This window comes from Dendrobates tinctorius, unplaced genomic scaffold (genome assembly GCF_039654945.1).
Source record: "Dendrobates tinctorius isolate UK_male_01 unplaced genomic scaffold, ASM3965494v1 ptg000181l, whole genome shotgun sequence".
Lineage (NCBI taxonomy): Eukaryota > Metazoa > Chordata > Amphibia > Anura > Dendrobatidae > Dendrobates > Dendrobates tinctorius.
In genome coordinates this window covers 4,543,885-4,570,823 of record NW_027361848.1, presented here as the reverse complement: position 1 = coordinate 4,570,823, position 26,939 = coordinate 4,543,885, and the positions used below count along the sequence as shown (strand labels likewise).

The window sequence follows — 26,939 nt, the reverse complement described above, 5'->3', positions numbered from 1 at the left end:
CATTTGGCCGTTTTGCTGGATGTATTGGTGCTTTTATGGGGAGACTTTTCTCCCTATAAGAAAGAGGGGGAGAAGTATTTTAAGGACCTCTATCCCGGATCGCACCACTAGGACCCATCCCAGGTAACACTCACTGTGGCTGGGGCAACGCTGGGCTCTGCAGATGCAGGGCAGGAAGAACCGTCCATGACAGCAGGGGGATTTGCCTTACCTGTCGGCGTCTTCCAGCGGGTTAATGAAGGGTTAACCCCGCCCTCAGCGCTTCAACTTGATTCCCCCTCCTCCTCCCTGGGTCCTGGAGCAGGCACAGCAGGTGCTGGCGAGCTCCGCGCGCTGGCAGCAGGATGGGGGCCACCATGACAGCGTGCCCTCCATATACCCCGGAAGTGACCCGCGCGTGACGTCACTTCCGGGTCTTCGCACAGCACGCAGGGGAGGAGGAGATGCCGGAGAGCTGCGGGAGGCCTCCGGCGGGGATCACTGGCCCGCTTTACTCCCCAATGGGGAGCGCGGGAGGGCCAGGAACGGTCCCGAATGCAGGAGCAGATGGGAGCAGAACGGAGGAGGGGAGGCTGCGCCACCGACCACCACTGCCCGGTTTTAAAACATCTACAGGTATGCTATAGCAACCGGCCACACAGCACACCAGACCTCTCCATGCCCCATGGGGGACAGGAAAGACACTGGTGAGAGGGAGGGACCTTTCAACCTCTCGTGCTTCCTGTCCCCCATTAGGGCGTGGAGACGACCTCCTCCTATGCTGTCGTGGAAGGTTGCTAGAGAAAACCATGGTACCGCTGAAAACGTCATCTTGTCCCGCAAAAACCGAGCTGCCACACAGCGTCATCAGCGGAAAAAAAAAAAAGTTATAGCTCGCAGAATAAAGCGATGCAAAAATAATTATTTTTATGTAAAATTGTTTTCATTGCATAAAAGCGCCAAAACAGAAAAAAAATACATAAATGAGGTATCGCTGTAACCGTACTGACCCGAAGAATAAAACCGCTTTATCAATTTTACCGCACGTGGAACGGTGTAAACGCACTCCCCAAAAGAAATTAATGAAACGCTGGTTTTTGTTCATTCTGTGTCCCAAAAATCAGAATAAAAAGCGATCAAAAAATGTCACGTGCCCGAAAATGGTACCAATAAAAAAGTCAACTCGTCCCACAAAAAATAAGACCTAACATGACTCGGTGGGTCAAAATATAGAAAAATTATAGCTCTCAAAATGAGGTGATGCATAAACTATTTTTACAATAAAAAGCGTCTTTTAGCGTGTGACAGCTGCGAAAAATAAAAACCCGCCATAAATAGTAAATCAAACCCCCCATTATCACCCTCTTAGCTAGGGAAAAATAATAATAAAAGATGTATTTATTGCCATTTTCCCATTAGGGCTAGGGGTGTGTTGGGGTTAGGGTTGGTGTTAGAATTGGGAAGTTTCCACTGTTTTGTCACATCAGGGGCTTTCCAAACGCGACATGGCATCCGATCTCAATTCCAGCCAAAAAAGTCAAATGGCGCTGCTTCCCTTCCGAGCTCTGCCATGCGCCCAAATAGTGGTTTACCCCCACATATGGGGTTTCAGCGTACTCAGGACAAATTGCACAATAACTTTTGGGGTCCTGTTACTCTTGGGAAAATAACAATTGGGGTGAAGAGATCATTTTTGTGGAAAAAATATGATTTTTTAATTGTACGGCTGTACGTTATAAACTTCTGTGAAGCCCTTGGGGGTTCAAAGTGCTCACCATATATCTAGATAAGTTCCTTGGGGGGGGGGTCTAGTTTCCAAAATGGGGTCACTTGTAGGGGGGTTTCCACTGTTGAGGCACATCAGGAGCTCTCCAAACGTGACATGGCATCCGATCTGAATTCCAGCCAATTTTGTGGTGAAAAAGTCAAACGGCACTCCTTCCCTTCCGAGCTCTGCCATGCACTCAAACAGTGGTTTCCCCCCCCACATATCAGGTATCAGCGTACTCAGGACAAATTGCACAATAACTTTTCCAGTCCAATTTCTCCTGTTACCCTTGGTAAAATAAAAAAATTAAACCTGAATTAATTATTTTTTTAAAAAAGTTAAATGTTAATTTTTTTTAAACATTCAAAAAATTCCTGTGAAGCACCTGAAGGGTTAATAAACTTCTTGAATCTGGTTTTGAGCACCTTGAGGGGTGCAGTTTTTAGAATGGTGTCACTTCTGGGTATTTTCTATCATATAGACCCCTCAAAGTGACTTCAAATGTGATGTGGTCCGTAAAAATAAAATAGTGTTGTAAAAATGAGAAATCGCTGGTCAACTTTTAACCCTTATAACTTCCTAACAAAAAAAAAATTTTGGTTCCCAAATTGTGCTGACGTGAAGTAAACATGTGGGAAATGTTACTTATTAAGTTTTTTGAGTGCCATATCTCTGTGATTTAAGAGCATAAAAATTCAAAGTTGGAAAATTGCGAAATTTACAAAATTTTCGCCAAATTTCCGTTTTTTTCCACAAATAAACGCAAGTTATATGAATGAAATTTTACCACTATCATGAAGTACAATATGTCACGAGAAAACAATGTCAGAATCGCCTAGCTCCGTTGAAGCGTTCCTGAGTTATTACCTCATAAAGGGACAGTGGTCAGAATTGTAAAAATTGGCCCGGGAGTTAACGTACAAACCAGCCTTGGTAGTAAAGGGGTTAATGTCTGGAGTGGATCTTATACGGATCGCCAACACTTCGATTGCAAGCGCAAAGAGGGCCGGGGAAAGGGGGCACCCCTGGCGTGTTCCTCTTGCCAAAGAGAACGATTCAGATACAGAGTAATTTATTATTATTCTTCGGGCTTTTGGTTTCATGTACAAAGCGCAAATCGACTTCCTAAATTTGGAACTGAATTCATATTTTTGTAAAGATGAAGATAAAAATGACCACTCAAGAGAATCGAAGGCCTTAGCCGCATCCAGCGAGGCCAAGGCCCATTCATTATTTATCACTAGGGAACTGTACTGGACCACTGACTGAACTCTCCTGATATTAATAGATGTATTTTTCCCGAGCATGAAACCGGTCTGGTCTGGATGTATTATTTCTCGTATCACCAAATTTAATTTAGTGGCCAGGATTTTAGTGAAGATCTTATAGTCCACATTTACCAACAATATGTGGCGATATGATCCACATTCAAGAGGATCCTTCCCAAGCACTTATATTTGTCTCATAAAAGGAGTCCGGTAAAGAACCTTCCTCCAGGTCCTCGGAAAACACCCTCAGAAGGAGTGGTGCCAAAACATCCCAATATTTTCTGAACATTTCTATGGGAAATCCATCCGGCAGAAGCCAAATCCGCTATAGCTTAATTTATTTCCTCTATTGTGAAGTCTGCATCCAGAAAGGCTTGTTGAGCGGGACTCAATGTGGGAAACTTTATGTCTGATAAATACTCAAGGCAGTCCAAAGTACTAAAATCACCTTTGGAACTATATAACGTTTTATAATAGTCATGGAAACTCTGGATTATATCACCTGTTGAGGTTACTATTGAGTTATCTAGTTTTCAAATTTGAAGTATGGTATAAGATGTGTTGTGTTGGCGCACTATTAATGCCAGTAACTTGGACTGATTTCCTAGTTCAAAATATGACCGACGAGTAAACAATTTACGTTTAGATTTGGTATCCATATACTGAGTGTATAAATCAATAGGCGTTTAGCCACTCATTTCTATTTTCATTTGTTTGATTAGCTATATAACTTGCTTCCGAATCCCTCAATCGTTTTTCCATCTCATCATCTTCCCTAGATGTCACCCGTTTAATATAAGAAATTGTGGAAGACAAACATCCCCTAAGATACGCTTTAAGAGCGTCCCAAAACAAGTTAATATTTTGGGGTTCAGGGTGGGATGAAATGAAGCTGTCTAATTGGTTTAGAGTTCTGTCATTGGGGCCTATACATTTCAGCCAAAATGGGTTCAACTTCCAAAACAATTATGACTCCTTTGGTCAAATCTAAGTGTAAGTATTATCGGGCTATGATCTGAGATTCCCCTGTTCCCATGTTCCACATCCCCCACCCACATTGCCAGGTTGCTGGAACCAAATATATAATCTATACGAGTGCATCTAATGGACAAGTGACAGGTATATACTCACGTCAGGATAACGTATCCTCCACAAATCCAACCAACCACTGCCCTCGATGAACAATGATAGCGGAGATGGAGAGTAGGCCGTCCCACGTCATCTAGTCTAAAGGCCCTGTTACACATAACGATGTCCCGTCGATCCGACATGGATGGGATTGCTGGGACATTGTTAAGCTGATCGCTGGTGAGCTGTCACATAGACAGCCCCTCCAGCGATCAGGACCAGGGAGCAAGCCGGTATCTAAGATAAACAGCGGGTTTCTAAGAGCCGCGTGGCTCTTGGATACCCGCCGTTTACCCTGGAAACCAGCGTGCACGCTGGTATCTAAGGTAAACAGCGGGTAACTAAGAGCCGCATGGTTCTTAGAAACCCGCTGTTTACCTCAGATACCAGCGTGCAGTGTCGCTGATCGTTTGTCTCCCGCTGCCACACGCAGCGATGCGGGAGACCAACCATCAAAAAATGGCCCAGGACGATCCTGCACGATCAGCGATACCCGGCGGGGGTGGGGGGGCTGGGGCAGTCGCTGATGTGTGTCACACAGCGATGTCGCTGGCGAGATCGCTGTGATGTCACAAAATCAGCGATCTCGCTGTGTGTGACGGGGCCTTAAGTCTATCAAGATCGTTATCCATGACAAGGTTAAAATCTTCCATGCACATAACTAATGCATCTGAATAATTTAAAGCAAAGCTTACCGCCTTTTTAACGACTGATATATTGCCCGGGGGTAGGTTATAGACACACATTATGACATGGCCTTTCAAATCTATCGACACGTGCACAAAAACAAAGCATCCCTCAGGGTTTTCCGAGCCTACTTGACCTCGCATCTAGTGTCCTTATGGATTAACAAAGAAACCCCTCTAGAGTAACTGGTGTGGAATGCATGTATGGACCCACTGTACCCATGGTTTCTGCACATAACGAGCCGAATCTCTGGTCAAGTGTGTTTCAACCAGGCCCACAATGTGAGGACGATGACATTTAATCTGGGAAAAAACCTTAATTCTCTTTCGGGGAGACCCAAGACCTCTCACATTCCAATCATACATATGAATTCAGACCCCATAGTCCCCTGTCCTAATATGGTATACAGTGTCACACAGACTGAACCTTACAGGCAGCATAAATTAGTATCTTGGCAGCAGTAGCTATATAAACATCAACTAACAATACTGAAACATGAAAAAACAAAATAAAGTTCAAAGAGGAGCACAGTCCCAAGCTCCTGTCATATTCCCAAAAAGAGGGTACCCTCACTGAACAGTGTCCGGTATCAGTGTTACATAGGCGGAAAGAGCCCCCTTTTCCCCCTATGTACTCATAAAGGGAACGACAGCAGTCAAATCAGGGTGACGTTCCATTCGCTCACGCATGGGACCGCAGCCATTCCACGGTCTCTGCCGGGTTTGTGCAGAATTTGGATAAGCCCTCGTAAACAATTTGGAGTCGTGCTGGGTAGATCAATGAATATAAGATGTTTCTTTCTCCCGAGTTGCTTCTTGATCTCCATAAATTGAGCCCGCTGCTTCTGTAGCTCCATGAAAAATTGATATTGTGGCATTATTGAATTTAATGGGGCTTTTTTGCCTTGCAATGCGGAGGATAGCGTCTGTCTGCAATTTAGGAGACGTGCCAAAAAAGGACGTGGCGGACTGCCTGGGGGGAGAAATTATGTTGGGACCCTATGAAAAAGGTTGAAGAGAACACATCTCCAAGAGTGTCTTTAAGCCAATTTTCCAAAAATGTATCCGGTCGTTGACCTTCAGATCGTTCTGGTAATCCAATGATTGAGATATTATTCCAGCACGACCTGTTTTCCAGGTCGTCCGCCTTCTGCCTCCAGGCATTTATGGAGCCAGCTACTTTTGTCAGTTTAGTTTCCAACAGCGTAAGGGTATCTTCCAGGCTGGAGACTCGTTTCAACTTCAGTAATGCGTCCTCTCATGGCTTGCATATCGTGCCGAAGATGCCCAACTTCCGAATGTACCTCCTCTATTTTCCCAGTCAGGGATGATCTAGTTAGAGATATGGCTTGCATTAATTGTTCAGACACCTGCCTTAGAGTCAAGTCTTCTTGATCCCCTCCTTCTCCACCATCAGAAGTGCAATTTTTACACTGGTCCCCAGCTTTAACATTTGATGGAGTATTTCTGCGGGATCTTGAATTATCAGAGGGGTCGGGCCTTGCAAATTCTTTTAGTTTTTCAACCGCCCCTGAACTCTTCGGCAGGCTCATGGTTAAGATTTATGTGGTATAGCAAGTTGGTGAAGTAAATTGTCCCTTTCCTTTGCCCCTAATTTATAGCAGCTCTCTTGTAGTGCAGGAGCTTAATTTGCTTGATTTTACTATTGTGAGACAGAACAACCAAACTTATCTGGTCAGTGGGGCAGCTCTTTTCCAGCTATACTATGATAATATTAGCTATTGAACCCGTTCTACGCCCGAGTCGCGAGCATTTTTATTGGTATATGGTCTCCCATCCTGGTATGTGCTGCCCCCCTCCTATCCTGGCATGTATGGTACCCTCACCCCCCCAATCCTGGTATGCATGGCACCCTATTCCTCATCCTGGTATGCATGGTACCCCCCCTCATCCCTATCCTGGTATGCATGGTATCCCTCACCCCCCTTTCGTGGTATACATGGTCCCCTCACCCCCCTATCCTGGTATACATGGTCCCCTCACCCCCCTATCCTGGTATACATGGTCCCCTCACCCCCCTTATCCTGGTATACATGGTCCCCTCACCCCCCTTATCCTGGTATGCAAGGTCCCCTCACCCCCCTTATCCTGGTATGCATGGTCCCCTCACCCCCCTTATCCTGGTATGCATGGTCCCCTCACCCCCCTTATCCTGGTATGCATGGTCCCCTCACCCCCCTTATCCTGGTATGCATGGTCCCCTCACCCCCCTTATCCTGGTATGTATGGTCCCCTCACCCCCCCTTATCCTGGTATGCATGGTCCCTTCACCCCCCTTATCCTGGTATGCATGGTCCCTTCACCCCCCTTATCCTGGTATGCATGGTCCCTTCACCCCCCTTATCCTGGTATGCATGGTCCCCTCACCCCCCTTATCCTGATATGTATGGTCCCCCTCACCCCTATTAAACTACACATGCAATAATAAAAAAAAAAATATATACTAACCCTTCTTTCCTGTGCTCCAGCGCTGTCACGTTCTGCTGGAGGCCGGGGGAGGAGTGTGGCGCCGGAGTACGCGCATGCCCATAGCGCTGTCCGGCGCCATATTGCTGAAGACACACTGCAAGTGTCTTCAGTAAAATGGCGCCGGAACACGCTACGCGCATGCGCGATTCCGGCCGCACTCCTGCCCCGGTCTTCGGCCGAAGAGAAGCACCGCGGCAACGCTCCTCCCAGTCAGGTAAGTATGGTGCCGGAGATAGCGGTATGCAGTGTGTATGCGTACCGCCATCTCCGACGCCATACAAACTCCTCACCACTGGATGCCTCATTCTGTCTGGAGCCAGACTGCGCACAGAGTGACAGCGTTATATCACAGATGCTGCTCTGTCAGCAAGTCGCTGCGTTATCCACCCTTCCAGGCCCAGGAAATTGGGGAACTGAAAGTGAAAGTACAGAGATATCAGAACAGTCTGTTAAGTCGTTTTATCAGCAGGATATAGTGCCCAATGCAACCTTAGCTTCAGGGTAGCGACATTGTATTATAAAGATCCTAAAACAGACCCGGCGTGCGATCCGATGAAGTGTGCTGTCAGCAAACTGCCACAGAGACCACGGCCCCAGTTCCAAGCAACTGAGAGGTGATGAGAACGGTGAATGTAATCAAGATGGCAGGCGCCAACGGGCAGCGTATAACTTCAATGAAGGAGCACGGGGATCATTTCTCAGAGCTCACACCATGCGTACCCTCCTGTGTACCTTTGAGTCCTGTGCTCCATCCAACCCGCCGCACATGAGGTGAAGTCCTCCAGGCTGCGTCTCAGTTTCAGAGCACGCAGTAGAAAATGGCCACCACCTCCTTGCAGGCTCTGCTTTCCGTCTGGGTCTCCCGGGATCTACCCCGACCAGAGCCGCACTCCGCACCTCCTCAGAAGCCAGAGGTTCCCCAGAGCCCAGGGGGTCCACAGTATTATCTAGGTGGGTCTTTTGGGTGATATAAAGGCAGGATTTGAATCAGGATTGTAGGAGCTCTGCCTAAGCACGTCCTCTCAGTTCTTCTGCATTGCCATGTCCCCTCATAGCAGGGTTTTTTATACTTTCCTTCATTAAATAAGATTTGGTTCAGGTGATCACCTAATCAGAAGCACATTAAGTAGAATGAGGTGTACTCTGATTATAATTCAACTGACACTGGAATGGAATGGCTGTCAGACATGTAGAGAAGCTGATTTTTTATAAAACTGGTTAGATGGAGACCTGGAGAGGCGTACAAGCCACAGTGTCTTGCACCCATTGTGAAATTCGGTGTCGGATAGGTGATGATCTGGGGATGCTTCAGCAAGGCTGGAATTGGGCAGGTTAATCTTTGCGAAGGATGTATGAATCAAGCCGCATACAAGGTTATCCAGGAAAAACTGTTGATTCCTACTGCTTAGGCAATGTTCCCCAACTCTGAGGACTGTTTTTTCCAGCAGGACAATGCGCCATGCCAGACAGCTTAGTCAAAGTATCAGACGGACCTTTCACGCAGGGATAGGAGGGTGACATGATGCTGGAAGGGAGGGAGTGACCAGATGGGAGAATAATATTAAATTTTATTTCTATAGCGCCGACATATTCCGCAGCACTTTACATTTCAGAGGGGATTTGTACAGACAATAGACATTACAGCATAACAATAATCACATAGATTATAACAAATACCAAGAGGAATGAGGGCCCTGCTCACAAGCTTACAGTCTATGAGGAAAGAGGTAGACACGAAAGGTGGGTGGTAACAATTGCCCTGATTGTTTGGACCAGCCATAATGTTAAGTGTGTAACAGTACAGACACAGATGGCTAATGCATGCATAAAGCATGTGGAAACATGATGCGGGGAACCTGGTTATGGTAAAATTTTTGACTGTGCCACCCAGGGATAGATTAGGTTAATGTGTTGAGGCGGTAGGCCAGTCTGAATAAATGCGTTTTCAGGGCACGCTTAAAATTGTGGGGATTGGGGACTAATCGTATTGACCTGGGAAGTGCATTCCAAAGAATTGGCGCAGCACGTGTAAAGTCTTAGAGACGGGAATGGGAGGTTCTGATTATTGAGGATGCTAACCACAGGTCATCAGCAGAACGGAGGGCGCAGGTAGGGTGGTATACTGAAACAAGGTAGGAGATGTAGGGTGGTGCTGAGCCATGGAGGGCTTTGTGCGTGAAGGTAATAAGTTTATACTGAATTCTGGAGTGGATGGGTAGCCAGTGTAATGACTGGCACAAGGTAGAGGCATCGGTGTAACGATTGGTGAGGAATATGATCCTGGTTGCAGCATTCAAGACAGATTGGAGAGGGGAGAGTTTGGTAAGAGGGAGACCGATTAGAAGAGAGTTACAATAGTCGAGACAAGAATGAATAAGAGAAACAGTAAGAGTTTTTGCGGAGTCAAAAGTAAGAAAAGGTCGAATTCTAGAAATTCTAGATATGTTTTTGAGGTGCAGATGACAAGAGCGAGCCAGTGATCGAATGTGGGGGGCAAAGGAAAGCTCGAAGTCAAGTATGACCCCAAGACAGCGGGCGAAGATAGGGGGTGGAGAGTGGGGAGGGGGATGAAAGGTGATCTGAAGGGATAGTGGTCTGAAGGTAGAGAAGAAATGACAGATTACAGGGGGGACTCAGGGGGGAAAAAAAAAACAAATAGGACTGACTGAGGTTGAGCTGCCCTCTTTGGCCTCAGACCACTGGACAGCGAAAACCCATCCACCATTCGTAAAAAAATGAAGAGTTATTTTGGCATTTACCTTTTAAGCCCAAGAGATGGGCAATCCTTCAGCCATGGTTCCCTAGAGGTTTCCTCCACAGGGTTTTTTTCCTCTCCTGAGCGCTGTTGGATGTTTGTGAGTCAGAGGTTTGCTACATTGAGTTCCCTTAATGTTTTGGAGGCGTTGGTGGGTCCTCGAAGTTGATTCCAAATCGGGACTGGGGATTCATTAAATATGTGGATCTCCTTTATTGGATGGTTATTTGATGGTGGTCTGGTGAGATTTGGGCGATACCCGGCGATGGAACTTGGGGTTCACATTGACGGTACTTCCCTCGGTTTCATGGTGCTCCTGAGCAGCTGAACACGACTAGGAGTAAGTCTGAGAGGGGAGGGGCAATGTCATGGAAAAATCACCAGACTTTTTTGTAGCTTCGAGGACCTCACCAATTGTTTTAGTTATCAATAAATTGGCTGCTGTGGCTATTTTTATCCAAAGAAAAAGGATTGTTGGTTGAGTTTTTATATATGGGAGGGGGTTGGGGGTACTTCCGGGGAGTTAGGATTGGTGTTAGTAGTCAGGTCACAAAATCAACCTTACCAGAGAGTCATGTGTGGATGAAGGACCACGACTTCAAAACCCTGTCATGGGCAGCCCAATCTCCAGACCTGAACCTCATTGAAAACCTCTGGAATGTAATCAAGAGGAAAAATGGATAGTCACAAGCCATCAAACAGATCTGCTTACATTTTTGTACCAGGAGTGGCATAAGGTCACCCAAAAGCAGTGTCAAAGACTGGTGGAAAGCACACCAAGATGCATGAAAGTTGTGATTAAAAATCATGGTTATTCCACAAAAACGGAGATTAACATCTGAAGGAAGACCTTATGTCCATCTAGTTCAGCCTATTTTTAGTGCAGCTGTTCTGCATTGTTGATCCTGGGGAAGGCAAAAAAAACCCACAGACCTACTGGTAATGTTGTTTCCAGGAGTCCATCCTGACAGAACCATGGAGGTTGTCCTTCCTTCATCCTTATAGGGACAGGAACTGCACGAGAGGTTAAAAGGTCCCCTCCCACTCCCACACTCCAGTGATTTTTCCAAGTACCAAACCAGTATGGATGCAATTATTATTTATTGAGATTTTGTACAAGCATATTATTACAAATAAATCATCGGGAGGGAACTACCAGTGCTGTCAGGATGGACTCCTGGAAACATTACCGGTAGGTCTAATCTCCGTTTCCAGGACGTCCCTCCTGACCGCACTATGGAGAATACCAAAGTAGGAATTCACTAGGGTGAGACTACTGCTTGTAGCACTTTACGACCGAAGGTCATCTGGCTAGCTGCTAACGTGTCCAATTTATAGTGTCTACAGAAAGTGTTTAGTGTGGACCAGGTGGCGGCCCTGCATATTTGCTCTACAGAGGCTCCCGCGCTCTCTGCCCATGACGTTGCTATCGCCCTAGTGGAATGAGCTCTAAGCCCCTCTGGTATAGGTAATCCCTCGGCCTCGTATGCTGAGCAGATAGCTGACGTTATCCACCTTGCTAGGGAGTGCATTGATGCTCCTTTACTCTTATTTCTACCCCCGTATTGAACAAACAATTTTGTGTCCTGTCTCCACTCTCGAGTGGCCTCTAAGTAGCGTGTGACCGCTCGTCTGACGTCCAATGAGTGAAAGAATTTTTCTTTATAGTTTTTCGGAGATGGGCAGAATGAGGGTAGGACTATCTCCGGTTTTAAATTCTGGGGAGATACTACCTTAGGGAGGAATCCTGGGTTCAGTTTTAGTATTATGAGGTCGTCGAATATTTGAATGTAGGGGTTCTGGACTGACAGGGCCTGGCTCTCACCCAGCCACTTGGCTGAGGTGATGGCTACCAAAAAGACAGTTTTCTGTGTGAGCTGAGGCAGCTATCTCTGACATCGGCTCATATGGGGTCTGCATAGAGCGTTAAGTACCAGATTTAGGTCCCACGGAGGGGGGGACTGTTTTCCTTAATGTGGGTCTCAATCTCTGGATGGCCTTTGTAAAACGCGCTATTCATGGATAAGAGGTCAAGGAGAAATCTAAGAAAGTACTTAAAGCTGCTACCTGAACTTTCAATGTGTTTGGACTCAGACCTTTATTAAATCCTGCCTGGAGGAAGTCAAGGATTTGAGGGATATCTGGGCGAGAGAGGTCTATGAGGGTACTACCACCTTCTGAGCAGAACTTCCTCCAAATCATACAATAGATTGCACTCGTAACGGGCTTACGGCTGGCCTGCATCGTTGAGATCACTTGGTCAGAGAGGCCTCTGGATTTTAGGATCTCCCTCTCAGGATCCATGCAGCCAACTGTAGGTTCTCTGGATTTGCGTGCAGAACAGGGCCCTGTGAAAGCAGGTCTTCTGTCGTTGGTAGATGGAGCAGTCCCTCCTGAGTCATCTTTTCCAGGAGGAGGAACAACTTCGCCTGGGCCAGAAGGGTACCACTAGCATCACCCATGCTCCTTCCTCCTGGATCTTTCTGAGGACTCTGCTATAATACCAAATGGGGGGAAAACCTGTATAGCAATCCCCCTTCCCATCTCTGATTCAAGGCGTCGACCCCCTCTGGATGGTCCGCTGGATTGAGGGAGAAGAATCTCTGTAGCTTGGTGTTCTTTGTCGTGAAGAGGTCCAGCTGGGTGGTTCCCCACCGATGGCACAAGTCTCTGAATATCTCCTCTTTCAATTCCCACTCGGTGGCTCGGATTTCTTGTCTGCTCAGATAGTCGGCATGTTGTTCCTGTAGCCTTCTAGGTGTACCGCTGATATGGAGCTAACATTGTTCACCGCCCAGGTGAAGATGCGGGCTGCTAGGTCCTGAAGCTTTCCGTGTCTTGGACCCCCCTGATGGCGTAGGAAAGATACTGTGGTCACGTCTGACATGACTTTTATATGTTGGTCCTGTAGACTCGACCTGCTTCGTTTAATGTCTCCCAAACTGCTTCGTAGTTCTCTGTAGTTTTGAGGACTGTGAACTGATGTTTCCGGGCCATGTTCCTTGAAGGCACGTTCCTTCCAGATGGGCCCCCCATCCTTCCCTGCTGGCGTCCGTGACGATAGTCATGCATGGTGACAGGATCCAAGGCACTCCCTGGCTGATGTTTCTGTGACTGATCCACCACTTCAGAGATGATTTTAAGGCTGGGGACGGCCAAATTTCTTTGTAGAGAGGTTGCTCTGTTCCATTTTGCCAGGAATTCCCTTTGTAGGTTTCTTGTGCGAGTCTGGCTCCACATTACGCAGGGTATGCATGCTGTCAGGGTACCTAGGATCTTCATTGCAGATCTTATGGATATTCGATCTCGCCATAGCTGATGAACTTTGTTCATGATGGGTTTCTTTTTCACTTCCGGTAAAAACGAGATTCTTCTTTTGGAATCTAACATGACTCCCAGGAATTTTTTCAGGGTACCGGCCTGCAGGTCTGACTTGTTTTTGTTCAGGATCCAAACTAGGTTGTCGAGCGTGGAAATTACCGACACTATTTGTTCTTTTAACTCAGATGCTGAAAGAGATATTACAAGGAAGTCGTCCAGGTATGGCACGATGATTATGCTGTTTTGTCTTAAGTGTGCCACCATGTCGGCGACCAGCTTCGTAAAAACCCGGGGTGCTGAAGCTAGGCCGAAAGGAAGAGCCTGAAACTGAAAATGGTAGTACCCGCTTCCAATTTTTAGTGTAAACCACAGGAACTTCTGAGCGTGAGGGTGGATGGGAACGTGATAGTATGCACTTTTTAGATCTATTGTGCAAATTGCGGAGTTCCAATCTATCAGAGGGTTGGTGGTTTATAGGGACTCCATTCGGAATCTTTTGTATCGGATCCATTGGTTTAGTGGTTTTAAATTTATAATGGTCCGACTATCCTCTGACGGGTTTTTTTTTTTTACTGTGAAGAGAGTTGAATAGTGGCCCTGACCTCTGTTTCTGGAACCGGAACCACTACTTCTGATCTTAGCAGATCTTTTACATCTGCCCACATAGGGTCTATAAGGGTTTTGGATCGGGGATTTGTAACTACGAACCGTGCTGGGGGGGGGGGGGGGGGGGGTTGGTGAATTCGAGGGAATAGCCTTAGGCTACTTTCACATTAGCGTTGTGCGATGGCCGTCGCCCTGCGTCGGGGCGACGTACCGTCGCACACTGTGAAAGGCGTGCACAACGGGGGCAGCGGATGCAGTTTTTCATCGCATCCGCTGCCCCATTGTCATGTCCGGGGAGGAGGGGGCGGAGTTTCGGCCGCACATGCGCGGTCGAAAATGGCGGAGACACAGAAAAAAAGTTACATGTAACTTTTTTTGTGCGTCGAGGCCGCCAAAACACGACGCATCCGTCGCAAGATGGATGCGACGTGTGGCAATGCGTCGCTAATGTTGTCTATGGAGAAAAAACGCATCCTGCGGGCAACTTTGCAGGATGCGTTTTTTCTTCAAAACGACGCATTGCGACGTGCGTCGCACGACGCTAGTGTGAAAGTAGCCTTACTAGTATGGCGTCATTGTCTCCTGCTCCTGGAACTTTGCCCGAAGCGAGGGGGGGCCCTACTTTTTCCCCCCTTCTGGTATTCCCAGCGAGCTGATCTCCCTTTCCCGCTATATTCTTGCCTTTGGGAAGGACGGGACCTCTGAAAGGGAAAATATCTTTTGTTTTTTTCCTCAGGAAACCCTTTTTTGTTGTCAGAGGCATTCTCCAGTATTTTATCTAAGACCGGTCCGAATACCTTCCCACCTGAGAAAGGTATGGCACATAACATTTTTCGTCTAGTAATCCCCTGACCAGGTCTTCATCCATATGGCTCGTCGAGCCGCACTGGATAAAGAATTATTCCTGACGACAAATTGCACGGATTCAGCTGAAGCGTCCGCCAGGAATCCGGTTGCGATCCTCAACAGGGGAAGGCCCTCTAAGATATCACCTCTAGGGGTTTTCCCTTTTAATTGGTGCTCTAACTGGTCGATCCATAGATGCATGGATCTGGCAGCTATGTTTGTCTTCATAACCGCCGTAGAGGACTCCCAAGCGCTCTTTAGGAGCCTGTCCGTCTTCTTGTCCATGGTTTCCTTGAGACTAGAGGAATCTTCAAAGGAAATTGAAGTCTAACTTGACACCCTGGCCACTGGGGTGTCAATCTTAGGAACTTCATCCCAAGTGTTAATGTCTTCCTGGTTAAACGGTAGTTGAAGCCTAAAGTCTCAAGGAACGACGAGCCGCTTCTCTGCGTCCTCCCATTCCTCTAAAATCATTGTACGGATATGGTCATTAACGGGGAAGACTAGGCAGATCCTAGCTCTTAGGCCCCCAAACATCTCATCCTGGACGGACTGAGTCTTTGGGGTTTCCTCAATCTGCATAGTGCTTTGCACGGCGCTGACAAGCTCGTCTTGTGTTTTCTGAGAAGAGGTATCTTTTTCCCATCTGGGGGGGGTTCTGAGGTGATCTCGCCCTCCTCCTCCGAGTCCATACATAGCGCCTGGATATCTTCGTCCGATGACTGATCGGACTCCCATCTTGGTCTCTTAGCACGGAGCTGGCTGGAAGACTGGGTAGGTAGCAGTCCTGAGATGGAGGCCTAGACCTTCTCTCTGACCATTGTGCGCATCTCTGCAAGGAAAGAGGCCTGTTTGCCTCTGACGATCTTAAAGGTGCACTCTTCACATAGGGTTTTTTTCCACGACCCCAGTAGTTTGCTGGCACAGATGGGGCATTTATTGGATCTGCCCGATGTCCTGGAGGTTGACGATGCAGGAGTCGGTGCCGTCTTTTCCTAACAGAAAGCACAGAAGTTTTTTTGGTTTAAGCTCCTGTTACCTCATGTCCATCGTGCCCCATGACTTACAGACACTGGTGGTTCAGGGTGATCGTTGGCTTTCACAACGTTTTCCATGGTGGGGCGGTTGTGGTAGTCCTGTATCCAACCCTCCCCGCCACTTTATCCTACCTTGCCTTGAGTGGGTCGACTGATCCTCATGCCGTCTGCCGCTCCTGCCACGTCGCCGCTCCGTTTCCGGTTCTGATGCGTCCACGCTGTGACGCAACCGGAAGTCGTCATCTGGCGCCTGGAAGTGATGCGGCCTCAGCCCTAAGGATGATGCAGTGTGCGACGGCGGGAGCCCAGCTGAGGGGAAGCGGCTCCGAGTCCCGGAGCCCTGCTCCACGGAATACCTGGCGGATACTACCCGGACTACTTGACAGGGGGAAGATGGAGTCCGGACCCCCGATCCCCCTGAGTCGGCATGGTAAGCGCTGGACGCCAAAGCTGTTCACTTCTTCCATGACATCTCTCGTGGAAAAACACTGGAGTATGGGAGTGGACTTTTTAACCTCTCGTGCATTTCCTGTCCCTATAAGGATGAAGAAAGGACAACCTCCATGGTGCTGTCAGGAGGGACGTCCTGGAAATATTGATTTCTGAACTCTTCCTGAGTTAAAACATTAGTATTGTTGTTTCTAAAATGATTATGAACTTGCTTTCTTAGCATTATTTGAGGTCTACAAGCACGGCATTTTTTTTGTTATTTTGACCATTTCTCATTTTCTGAAAATAAATACAAAATTTAGTGCTTGGAAATTTGAAGACATGTCAGTAGTTAGAATAAAATAAATAAATAGAATAAAAGAGCAATTTACATTTTACTGAAAAATGCCTATAAAGAGAAAAATCAGACAAACTTTAAATTTTGCATTGGGCTCTTAATTTTTGCCAGAGCGGGTGTGCGGGTGTATATACAATGGATTTTTAATCCTTTCAAGGCTGCTTCACACACACACACACACACACACACACACACGGCCGGCTTCACACACGACACGTAATGCGCACGGCCGGCTTCACACACACAACACGGAACGTGCACGGCCGGCTTCACACACACGGAACGTGCACGGCCGGCTTCACACACAACACGGAACGCGCACGGCCGCCTACACACACACGACATGGAACGTGCACAGCTGGCTTCACACAGACACGGAACGTGCACGGCCGGCTTCACACAGACACGGAACGTGCACGGCCGGCTTCACACACACACACGACACGGAACGCGCATGGCCGGCTACACACACACACGCATGGCCGGCTACACACACACACACACACACACGACACACGCATGGCCGGCTACACACACACACACACACACACACGACACGGAACGCGCATGGCCGGCTACACACACACACACGACATGGAACATGCACAGCTGGCTTCACAATGGAACGCGCACGGCCGGCTTCACACACACGACACGCGCACACAAAACACGTGCACGGCCAGCTTCAAACACGACACGGAAGGCGCGCGACCAGCTACACACACGGAACACGCACGGCCGGCTTCACACACACGACACACGCATGGCCGGCTACACACACACACGACACACGCATGGCCGGCTACACACACGACACACGCATGGCCGGCTACACACACACACGACACACGCATGGCCGGCTACACACACACACGACACACGCATGGCCGGCTACACACACACACACACACGACACACGCATGGCCGGCTACACACACACACACACACACACACGACACACGCATGGCCGGCTACACACACACACACACACACACACGCATGGCCGGCTACACACACATACGACACGGAACGCGCACGGCCGGCTACACACACGACACGGAACGCGCATGCCTGGCTACACACACACGACATGGAACATGCACAGCCGGCTTCACACACACACACACACACACACACGGAACGCGCACGGCCGGCTTCACACACATACACGGAACGCGCACGGCCGGCTTCACACACATACACGGAACGCGCACGGCCGGCTTCACACACACACGGAACGCGCACGGCCGGCTTCACACACACACGGAACGCGCACGCCCGGCTTCACACACACACGGAACGCGCACGGCCGGCTTCACACACACACGGAACGCGCACGGCCGGCTTCACACATTACACACACACACACACACGGAACGCGCACGGCCGGCTTCACACATTACACACACACACACACACGGAACGCGCACGGCCGGCTTCACACACACACGGAACGCGCACGGCCGGCTTCACACACACACGGAACGCGCACGGCCGGCTTCACACACACACACGGAACGCGCACGGCCGGCTTCACACACACACACGGAACGCGCACGGCCAGCTTCACACATTACACACACACACACACACACACACACACACACACGGAAAGCGCACGGCCGGCTTCACACACACACGGAACGCGCACGGCCGGCTTCACACACACACGGAACGCGCACGGCCGGCTTCACACACACACGGAACGCGCACGGCCGGCTTCACACACACACGGAACGCGCACGGCCGGCTTCACACACACACACACACACACACGGAACGCGCACGGCCGGCTTCACACACACACACACGGAACGCGCACGGCCGGCTTCACACACACACACACACACGGAACGCGCACGGCCGGCTTCACACACACACACACACACACACACACACACACACACACACACGGAACGCGCACGGCCGGCTTCACACACACACACACGGAACGCGCATGGCCGGCTTCACACACACACACACACACACACACACACGGAACGCGCACGGCCGGCTTCACACACACACACACACACACACACACACACGGAACGCGCACGGCCGGCTTCACACACACACACACACACACACACACACACGGAACGCGCACGGCCGGCTTCACACACACACACACACACGCACGGCCGGCTTCACACACACACACGCGCACGGCCGGCTTCACACACACACACACACACACACGGAACGCGCACGGCCGGCTTCACACACACTCACACGGAACGCGCACGGCCGGCTTCACACACACACACACACACGGAACGTGCAAGGCCGGCTTCACACACACACACACACACACACACACGGAACGCGCACGGCCGGCTTCACACACACACACACGGAACGCGCACGGCCGGCTTCACACACACACACACACACACACACACGGAACGCGCACGGCCGGCTTCACACACACACACACGGAACGTGCACGGCCGGCTTCACACACACACACACACACACACACGGAACGCGCACGGCCGGCTTCACACACACGGAACGCGCACGGCCGGCTTCACACACACACACACACACACACACGGAACGCGCACGGCCGGCTTCACACACACACACACACACGGAACGCGCACGGCCGGCTTCACACACACACACACACGGCCGGCTTCACACACACACACACACACACACGCACGGCTTCACACACACACACACACACACACGGAACGCGCACGGCCGGCTTCACACACACACGGAACGCGCACGGCCGGCTACACACACACACACACACACACGGAACGTGCACGGCCGGCTTCACACACACACACGGAACGCGCACGGCTGGCTTCACACACACACACACACACACACACACGGAACACGCACGGCTGGCTTCACACATTGCACACACACACGGAACGCGCACGGCTTTCTTCACACATTACACACACACACACTCGGCCGGCTTCACACACACACACACACACACACACAGAACGTGCACGGCCGGTTCTCACACACACACACACACACACACACACACGGAACGTGCACGGCCGGTTCTCACACACACACAGAACGTGCACGGCCGGCTTTTCACACACACACACACGGAACGTGCACGGCCGGCTTTTCACACACACACACGGAACGTGCACGGACGGTTCTCACACACACACGGAACGTGCACGGCCGGTTCTCACACACACACACACACACGGAACGTGCACGGCCGGTTCACACACACACACACACACACGGAACGTGCACGGCCGGCTTTTCACACACACACACACACACACGGAACGTGCACGGCCGGCTTTTCACACACACACACGGAACGTGCACGGCCGGTTCTCACACACACACACACGGAACGTGCACGGCCAGCTTTTCACACACACACACGGAACGTGCACGGCCAGCTTTTCACACACACACACGGAACGTGCACGGCCAGCTTTTCACACACACACACACACGGAACGTGCACGGGCGGTTCTCACACACACACACGGAACGTGCACGGCCAGCTTTTCACACACACACACGGAACGTGCACGGCCGGTTCACACACACACACACACACACACACACGGAACGTGCACGGGCGGTTCTCACACACACACACGGAACGTGCACGGCCGGTTCTCACACACACACACAGAACGTGCACGGCCGGCTTCCTCCATCTCCATTACGTTACCTACAGCCCACAGATTGGGGATGAGGCAGCACCGCTACCTGAGCAAGTAGTCCAATCAACTTGCTGCCATTTACTTATGTGCTTGCACAACACCTACTGCTTCTATGAAACCTTACCACCAGAACAAGGCTGCGGGTCGGAGCCCGCACATTCGCGCCTGACACAAAGCGGGAGCAGACACAACCCTCCCTCCCCTGGTTCGGTGGCAGCGCACACGCCGACAGCTCGCCGCCCCTGCAGCTTAATGAACAGCATTTCGTGTTCTTACCGCACATCGCAGAAACATTCACCGCCTTCAACGTGATCAGCCGAGACTGCTTTGGCGCCTTACCGGAAGTTCAATATCGAGCTTCCGACCTACACGGTGGGTCGTCCAATCTAGAATGGAGTTGCTTCTGTGAGGGAAAGGTGTCACAGTGCAGAACCGCCTGCATCCGGTACAGACCCAACACCGGCCCGGGGTTGAGCCTAGAGTGTGGGTAGAGCCTAAAGAATACAGGCTCCTTGCAGGTCCTGACTGCAGCCTATACAGTCTAGCAATTTCACCACTGAAGATGCTAGAGAATACAGGCTCCTTGCAGGACCTGACTGCAGCCTATACTGTCTAGCAGATTCACCACTGAAGATGCTAGAGAATACAGGCTCCTTGCAGGTATATATTACTCACAGTACAGAGAATACAGGCTGCTTCCAGGTATAAATGACTGCCTGTACAGAGAATACAGGCTCTTTGCAGGTTTATATTATTGGCTAATTCTGATTGTGCAGGCTCCTTCCAGGGCCTGACTGCAGCCCATACAGTAGAGAATACAAGCTCCTTCCAGGTCCTGACTGCAGCCCATACAGTCTAGCTGCTTCACTAATGAAGACGCTAGAGAGTACAGGCTCCTTCCAGGTATATATTAGTAAGGACATCACAATGTATGGGCTTCCAGGTCCTGACTGCATCCCATACAGTCTAGCTGCTTCACTAATGAAGATGCTAGAGAATACAGGCTCCCTGCAGGTCCTGGCTGCAGCCCATACAGTCTAGCAGTTTCACCACTGAAGATGCTAGAGAATACAGGCTCCCTGCAGGTCCTGAGGACAGCAGCCTATACTGTCTAGCAGATTCACCACTGAAGATGCTAGAGAATACAGGCTCCCTGCAGGTCCTGAGGACAGCAGCCTATACTGTCTAGCAGATTCACCACTGAAGACGCTAGAGAATACAGGCTCCCTGCAGGTCCTGAGGACAGCAGCCTATACTGTCTAGCAGATTCACCACTGAAGATGCTAGAGAATACAGGCTCCTTGCAGGTCCTGACTGCAGCCCATACAGTCTAGCAGTTTCACCACTGAAGATGCTAGAGAATACAGGCTCCCTGCAGGTCCTGAGGACAGCAGCCTATACTGTCTAGCAGATTCACCACTGAAGACGCTAGAGAATACAGGCTCCTTGCAGGTCCTGACTGCAGCCTATACAGTCTAGCTGGTTCACCACTGAAGATGCTAGAGAATACAGGCTCCTTGCAGGTCCTGACTGCAGCCCATACAGTCTAGCTGGTTCACCACTGAAGATGCTAGAGAATACAGGCTCCTTGCAGGTCCTGACTGCAGCCCATACAGTCTAGCTGGTTCACCACTGAAGATGCTAGAGAATACAGGCTCCTTGCAGATCCTGACTGCAGCCTATACAGTCTAGCTGGTTCACCACTGAAGACGCTAGAGAATACAGGCTCCTTGCAGGTATATATTACTCACAGTACAGAGAATACAGGCTGCTTCCAGGTATAAATTACTGCCTGTACAGAGAATACAGGCTCTTTGCAGGTATATATTTTTGGCTAATTCAGATTGTACAGGCACCTACCAGGGCCTGACTGCAGCCTATACAGTCTAGCTGCTTCACTAATGAAGATGCTAGAGAATACAGGCTCCTTGCAGGTATAAATTTCTGCCAGTACAGAGAATACAGGCTCCCTGAAGGCCCTGACTGCAGCTCTTACAGACTAGCAGTTTCACTACTGAAGATGCTAGAGAATACAGGCTCCTTGCAGGTTTATATTATTGGCTAATTCTGATTGTGCAGGCTCCTTCCAGGGCCTGACTGCAGCCCATACAGTAGAGAATACAAGCTCCTTCCAGGTCCTGACTGCAGCCCATACAGTCTAGCTGCTTCACTAATGAAGACGCTAGAGAGTACAGGCTACTTCCAGGCATATATTAGTGACTACATCTGAATGTATTGGCTCCTTCCAGGCAAGGGCGTAACAATAGGGCGCTCGTAGGGGTCATGATCAGCCTTAGAGTTACAGGGGCCTGGCTCCGCTGACCACTGAACCCAGCGTCTGCTTCTCTGTCACTGTGCGGCAGTCTGCCCTGGTCGTTCCCGGGTTCACGGCCACCGGAGGACTGGCACTGTACATTTAATTGCGGCCAGGAAACTGTCATCCCATGGTGCAGCGTGCAGCACCTTGATGCGGTAATGGTAAGCGTGCGCTCCATGGACGAGCTAGAGAATCTATATCCTGCCATTTCCTGGTTGGGCGGTATGGTGCAGTATGTCTGTGTGGGGGCAGGTTATACAGGGGATGTGTCTGTGTGGGGGGTATACAGGGGGCAGTGTGTCTGTGTATAGGGAAGTTATATAGGGGCAGTGTATCTGTGTGGGGAGAATTTAGGCTATCTGGAGGGCAATGAGGCTGTATTATGCTATATTGAAGACTATGAGGCTGCATTATACTATATGGAGAGCTATGAGTCTGCATTACACTATATAGATGGCTATGAGGCTGCACTATACTATTTGGAGGGACTATGAGACTGCATTTTACTATATGAATGGCTACAAAGCTGCATTATACTATACCAAGGGCTATCAGGCTGCATTATACTTTTGTGGAGGGCCATATATACCAGAATGGGGGACATGTATACCAGGATAATGGCATATTCCAGGAGATGGACCATACAGAGCAGGATGTGGCACATTATATAGCAGGGTGAGGTACATAATGAAGGGGGAGAGGGATGAATTTGTGAGTATAGGATATAGAACGTTAAGTGGTGCCCATACATCTAATCAATGTGGAGTGGGGAGGGAGGGCCCAGAGCAAATATTGCACCAGGGCCCATCGGACTGTAGTTATGCCACTGCTTCCAGGTATATATTAGTGAGGATTTCAGAATGTATGGGGTCCTGGTAGGTTTTCATTGCAGGCCATTTGCATTCTAGGCCATTTACTTGGGAAGACAGTATAATGCAAAACTCTCAACCGTCCAGTATCAAGCGATCTTAGTCCCGTTATCCCGACACATCAAGGTTTTGCCTCTCTCTTTGCTGGGTCCAGCGCTCCTCCTGCTCATTTTGAAGAATGTATGTCATCTTTCTGCACACAGACATAATTAAAAAAATACATCTCCCCAAGACTCCGACTCATTAACTGAATGTTCGCAAGTAACTGATGTCTCAATGAGCCACAGCCCACACTGAAGATTTAAAAATGTGTTATCAGTGAGCTCTATTGCAGGCTAAACCCAGACACATGATATAGGTACATAGAGATACATTCTACATAGCAGTGTGTCTCTAGGTCACTTTATTCATTCAATAGGTGAAGAAAAATTTAAAAAAATTACGTCATATAAAATTTATAAATATAACAATTGAAAAAATGTAATTGTTTTTAAAGCCTTCATCACCAAGCCTCTCACTTTCCTAACAATATTTTAAACAAATTTCACTTTCCTGACTGTACCTTTTTTTCACATTTCAATTTTAGATGATAACTCTGGAACACTTCAATGGATCCCAGTTATTCGGAGATTGTTCTTCATGTGTTTTTGTCCTTTTTTTTTGCTTTTTTACAATAAATTTTGAAAATGATAACTTTCAACTTTTTTGCCCTAAAGCAGATATATGCCACAAAATGGTTCATAAATAACATTTCCCACATGTCTACGTTACATCAGCACAATTTCTGAACTATACACTTTTTTGTTATAAAGTTAGGGGAAAATGAACCAGACATTTTAAGCTGCAATTTCTAATGAGTACACTGATACCGCATATGTGTTCGAAAGCCACTGTTTTGTCGCACAACAGGGCTCGGAAGGGAAGGAGTGTCATTAGTCTTGTCAAATATTAAAATCATCTGGAATCATTTACTGCCACCATGTTGCATTTGCAAAGCCCCTGATGTTCATAAACAGTGTACACTGTCCACAAGTGACCCTATTTTTGAAACTACATCCTGCAAGGAACTTGTCTAGCATTTTTGTGAGCTCCCTGCTAGCCGCGATTCTAACATTTCAGCATGGGTCAGCTACAGCAGCCATGACTGCCGATTCCTGCAGAAAACACGAATTGAGGGCATATTTGCCCTCCAATTCTGTTCGGTCCGGAGCTGTCAGTCTGTGTACGCTGCATCCAGCAAAACACCAGACACAGCCTGACATCAAAAACCCGTGGTGTGAAGCCAGCTTAAAAAAAATTTTTGTTCAAGTTTTGCATTGCCTTAAGCTGGTTTCATACTTCAGGATTTTCCATGATCATTGCCCATCCAGTTTGTGTGTCAAAAACAGGAGTGACTCCAAAACTCAGAACAGGTGTCAATCTTTTAATTATAGTTTTCCTCTGCAAGTTCCTCTACTGCTTTTGGGGCACAAACTGGATGGACACTGATCAGTGAAAATCCTGCAGTGTGAAACCAGCCTAGGGCCGGCGTCACACCACGATTTTACCCAGTCAGATTCTTTCTGGTGTTTTGCAGGATGCACCAGACAGAACATGATCAAGTTTTGCCCCATGTGTCCCTATGGTGCTGGATGGCAGTTATTTTCCATCCGGTTTTGTCTGTGAGCATCATGCTCGAGCACATGAGGGATCAGTACTGATTTATTGATTGTGCTGACAACCTTTATTGTACACATGGCAAACAGTCAGGTAACACCAAATAAAGGTCATGTTGTTGATAATTTTTATATAAATTCAGGCATTCTTATAACACACTAGAAGAATGGGCTGTTTTGCCTGTTGCAGACTCTTAATAGCTTATGGCATTCATGCTTCAATGAAACCTAGAGATTCACTGCTATTACAAATTTTTTGGTCAGTTGGTTATGTGGAGCCATCACCATATAGTACTTGATGATAAACAACTTACTAAGCGAAAAGAAGCTCTGACTGAAGTATCAGCTCAGATGACTGAGCTACAGGACTGCCAGTAGCAAGAGAACTCAGGTCCTGAAAGTGCAGCTGCTGCCATATCTTCAGCCTCCTCAGATGGTGAATCTGACCATATTCCAGACAAATTCCTCATGTGCTCTCAAAAGGGTGTTCATGAAACCGGATAGTGCACAAGTCAATTCATTTCTACCCTGAAGTTATTAGCTGTTAGTGTGTGGTACACAGTTTCCACCAGCCCACATTAGTGTAGAGATGTTGTTCTCTAGCATTAAAATAATCTATTTGTGAGAGAAAATTCATACACTGCACAAATGTTTTCATTACCTTTTTATTTCAAAAATAACGTTAAGATTTATTGTATAGTGTATGGCATATTACCAGTTTATTATACTTGTGTTGTAAAGTTGTAATAAATATTTTATGTTACAGTAAAATAGCATGATTATTATATCATACTGGTAATGAAAAGCCTGTTACCATTTGACTGAAGTAAATAGAACTTAATCCTTTTTACCCTCGAGTCCTTTTTTTTTTTTTTTTTTGGTACACAAAGCAACAATTTGAAAATTTAACATATTCTGTTTAAACACAAGGTTATTATTGAACATTTTAATGTATCCTAAAATCAATGTTCAATCTATTGAAACACCTACAAAGTCCATGTTTTTGATATTTGTTCATTGTACATCCACATTTACAATTCTTCTGAATCATTGTCATGTAATAAATCTGCTGGCTCAGTAATGGGAGCGGACAGACAAGAGGGCATGTGTCTGATGAAATAGATTGCACTTTGGATTTACCATCATTGCCTTAAGTATATAATGTACTGAAACCTATGGCAAACATTCTTTATTTTTGTGTTCAAAAAAGATATTCATGTAAGGTCTTTGTTTGAAAATCTGTTTTTCCTCATCTGGACGGCGCTGTACAAGGGCTTGTTTCTTGGCTGAAAGGGTGGTCCGTGCATGCCTTTTTAATTGGTGTGTGGTAATGAGGTTTACCACTACTAATGTGATCCCCTTTATTTTATATCTTCATAGCTAATACTTTTCAAATATATGACTGAACCCTGCTCCTGTAAAATGAGCTCTACGACGCTTGTAAAATGTTTTTTTTTCTGGCTGTAACTTTCATTGTTCCAGGCAAACATGGCAGGACACATCATATGATGGCGGCTAAAAGGTTAGTAACATTTAATTTGGGCATGGATGCCCAAAGTACTGTCACTCAAAGAATGACAACCCCACCAGTGATGTGCCCTGCTCATTTTGGAAAATTCTGTTATGCAGCAAGGATAGATAAACACTTCAGTAAGAATAAAGGTATTTTAAGGGAACCTGTCAAGTCGTGCTACACCTCTGACCTCTCTCTACCTGTCCCTGCACCTTACTATCTGATCCCTAGCCATCCCTC

The 26,939-nt window shown here is 48.1% G+C and overlaps 1 protein-coding gene across 5 annotated transcripts in view; it reads right to left on the bottom strand.

Moving 5' to 3' along the window:
* Window positions 1–20,816, bottom strand: part of TAF5L (TATA-box binding protein associated factor 5 like) — a 129,521-nt gene extending 108,705 nt beyond the window's left edge. Inside the window, exons 1-2 of one of the 5 annotated variants that reach the window (XM_073551845.1) lie at window positions 20,622–20,815; window positions 10,640–10,727 (exon numbers count right to left, since the gene is read on the bottom strand). Coding sequence is in view for 2 of the 5 variants with exons in the window: in XM_073551848.1 (XP_073407949.1) it covers window positions 20,622–20,639 (18 nt within the window). In the remaining 3 variants the exon portion in view is untranslated. Of the gene's footprint in view, window positions 1–10,639; window positions 10,728–20,469; window positions 20,593–20,621 lie in introns of those variants that run through there. The other 4 variants (XM_073551848.1, XM_073551844.1, XM_073551847.1 and 1 more) reach the window with 4 other exon arrangements.
* Between the last annotated feature and the right edge of the window lie 6,123 nt (window positions 20,817–26,939).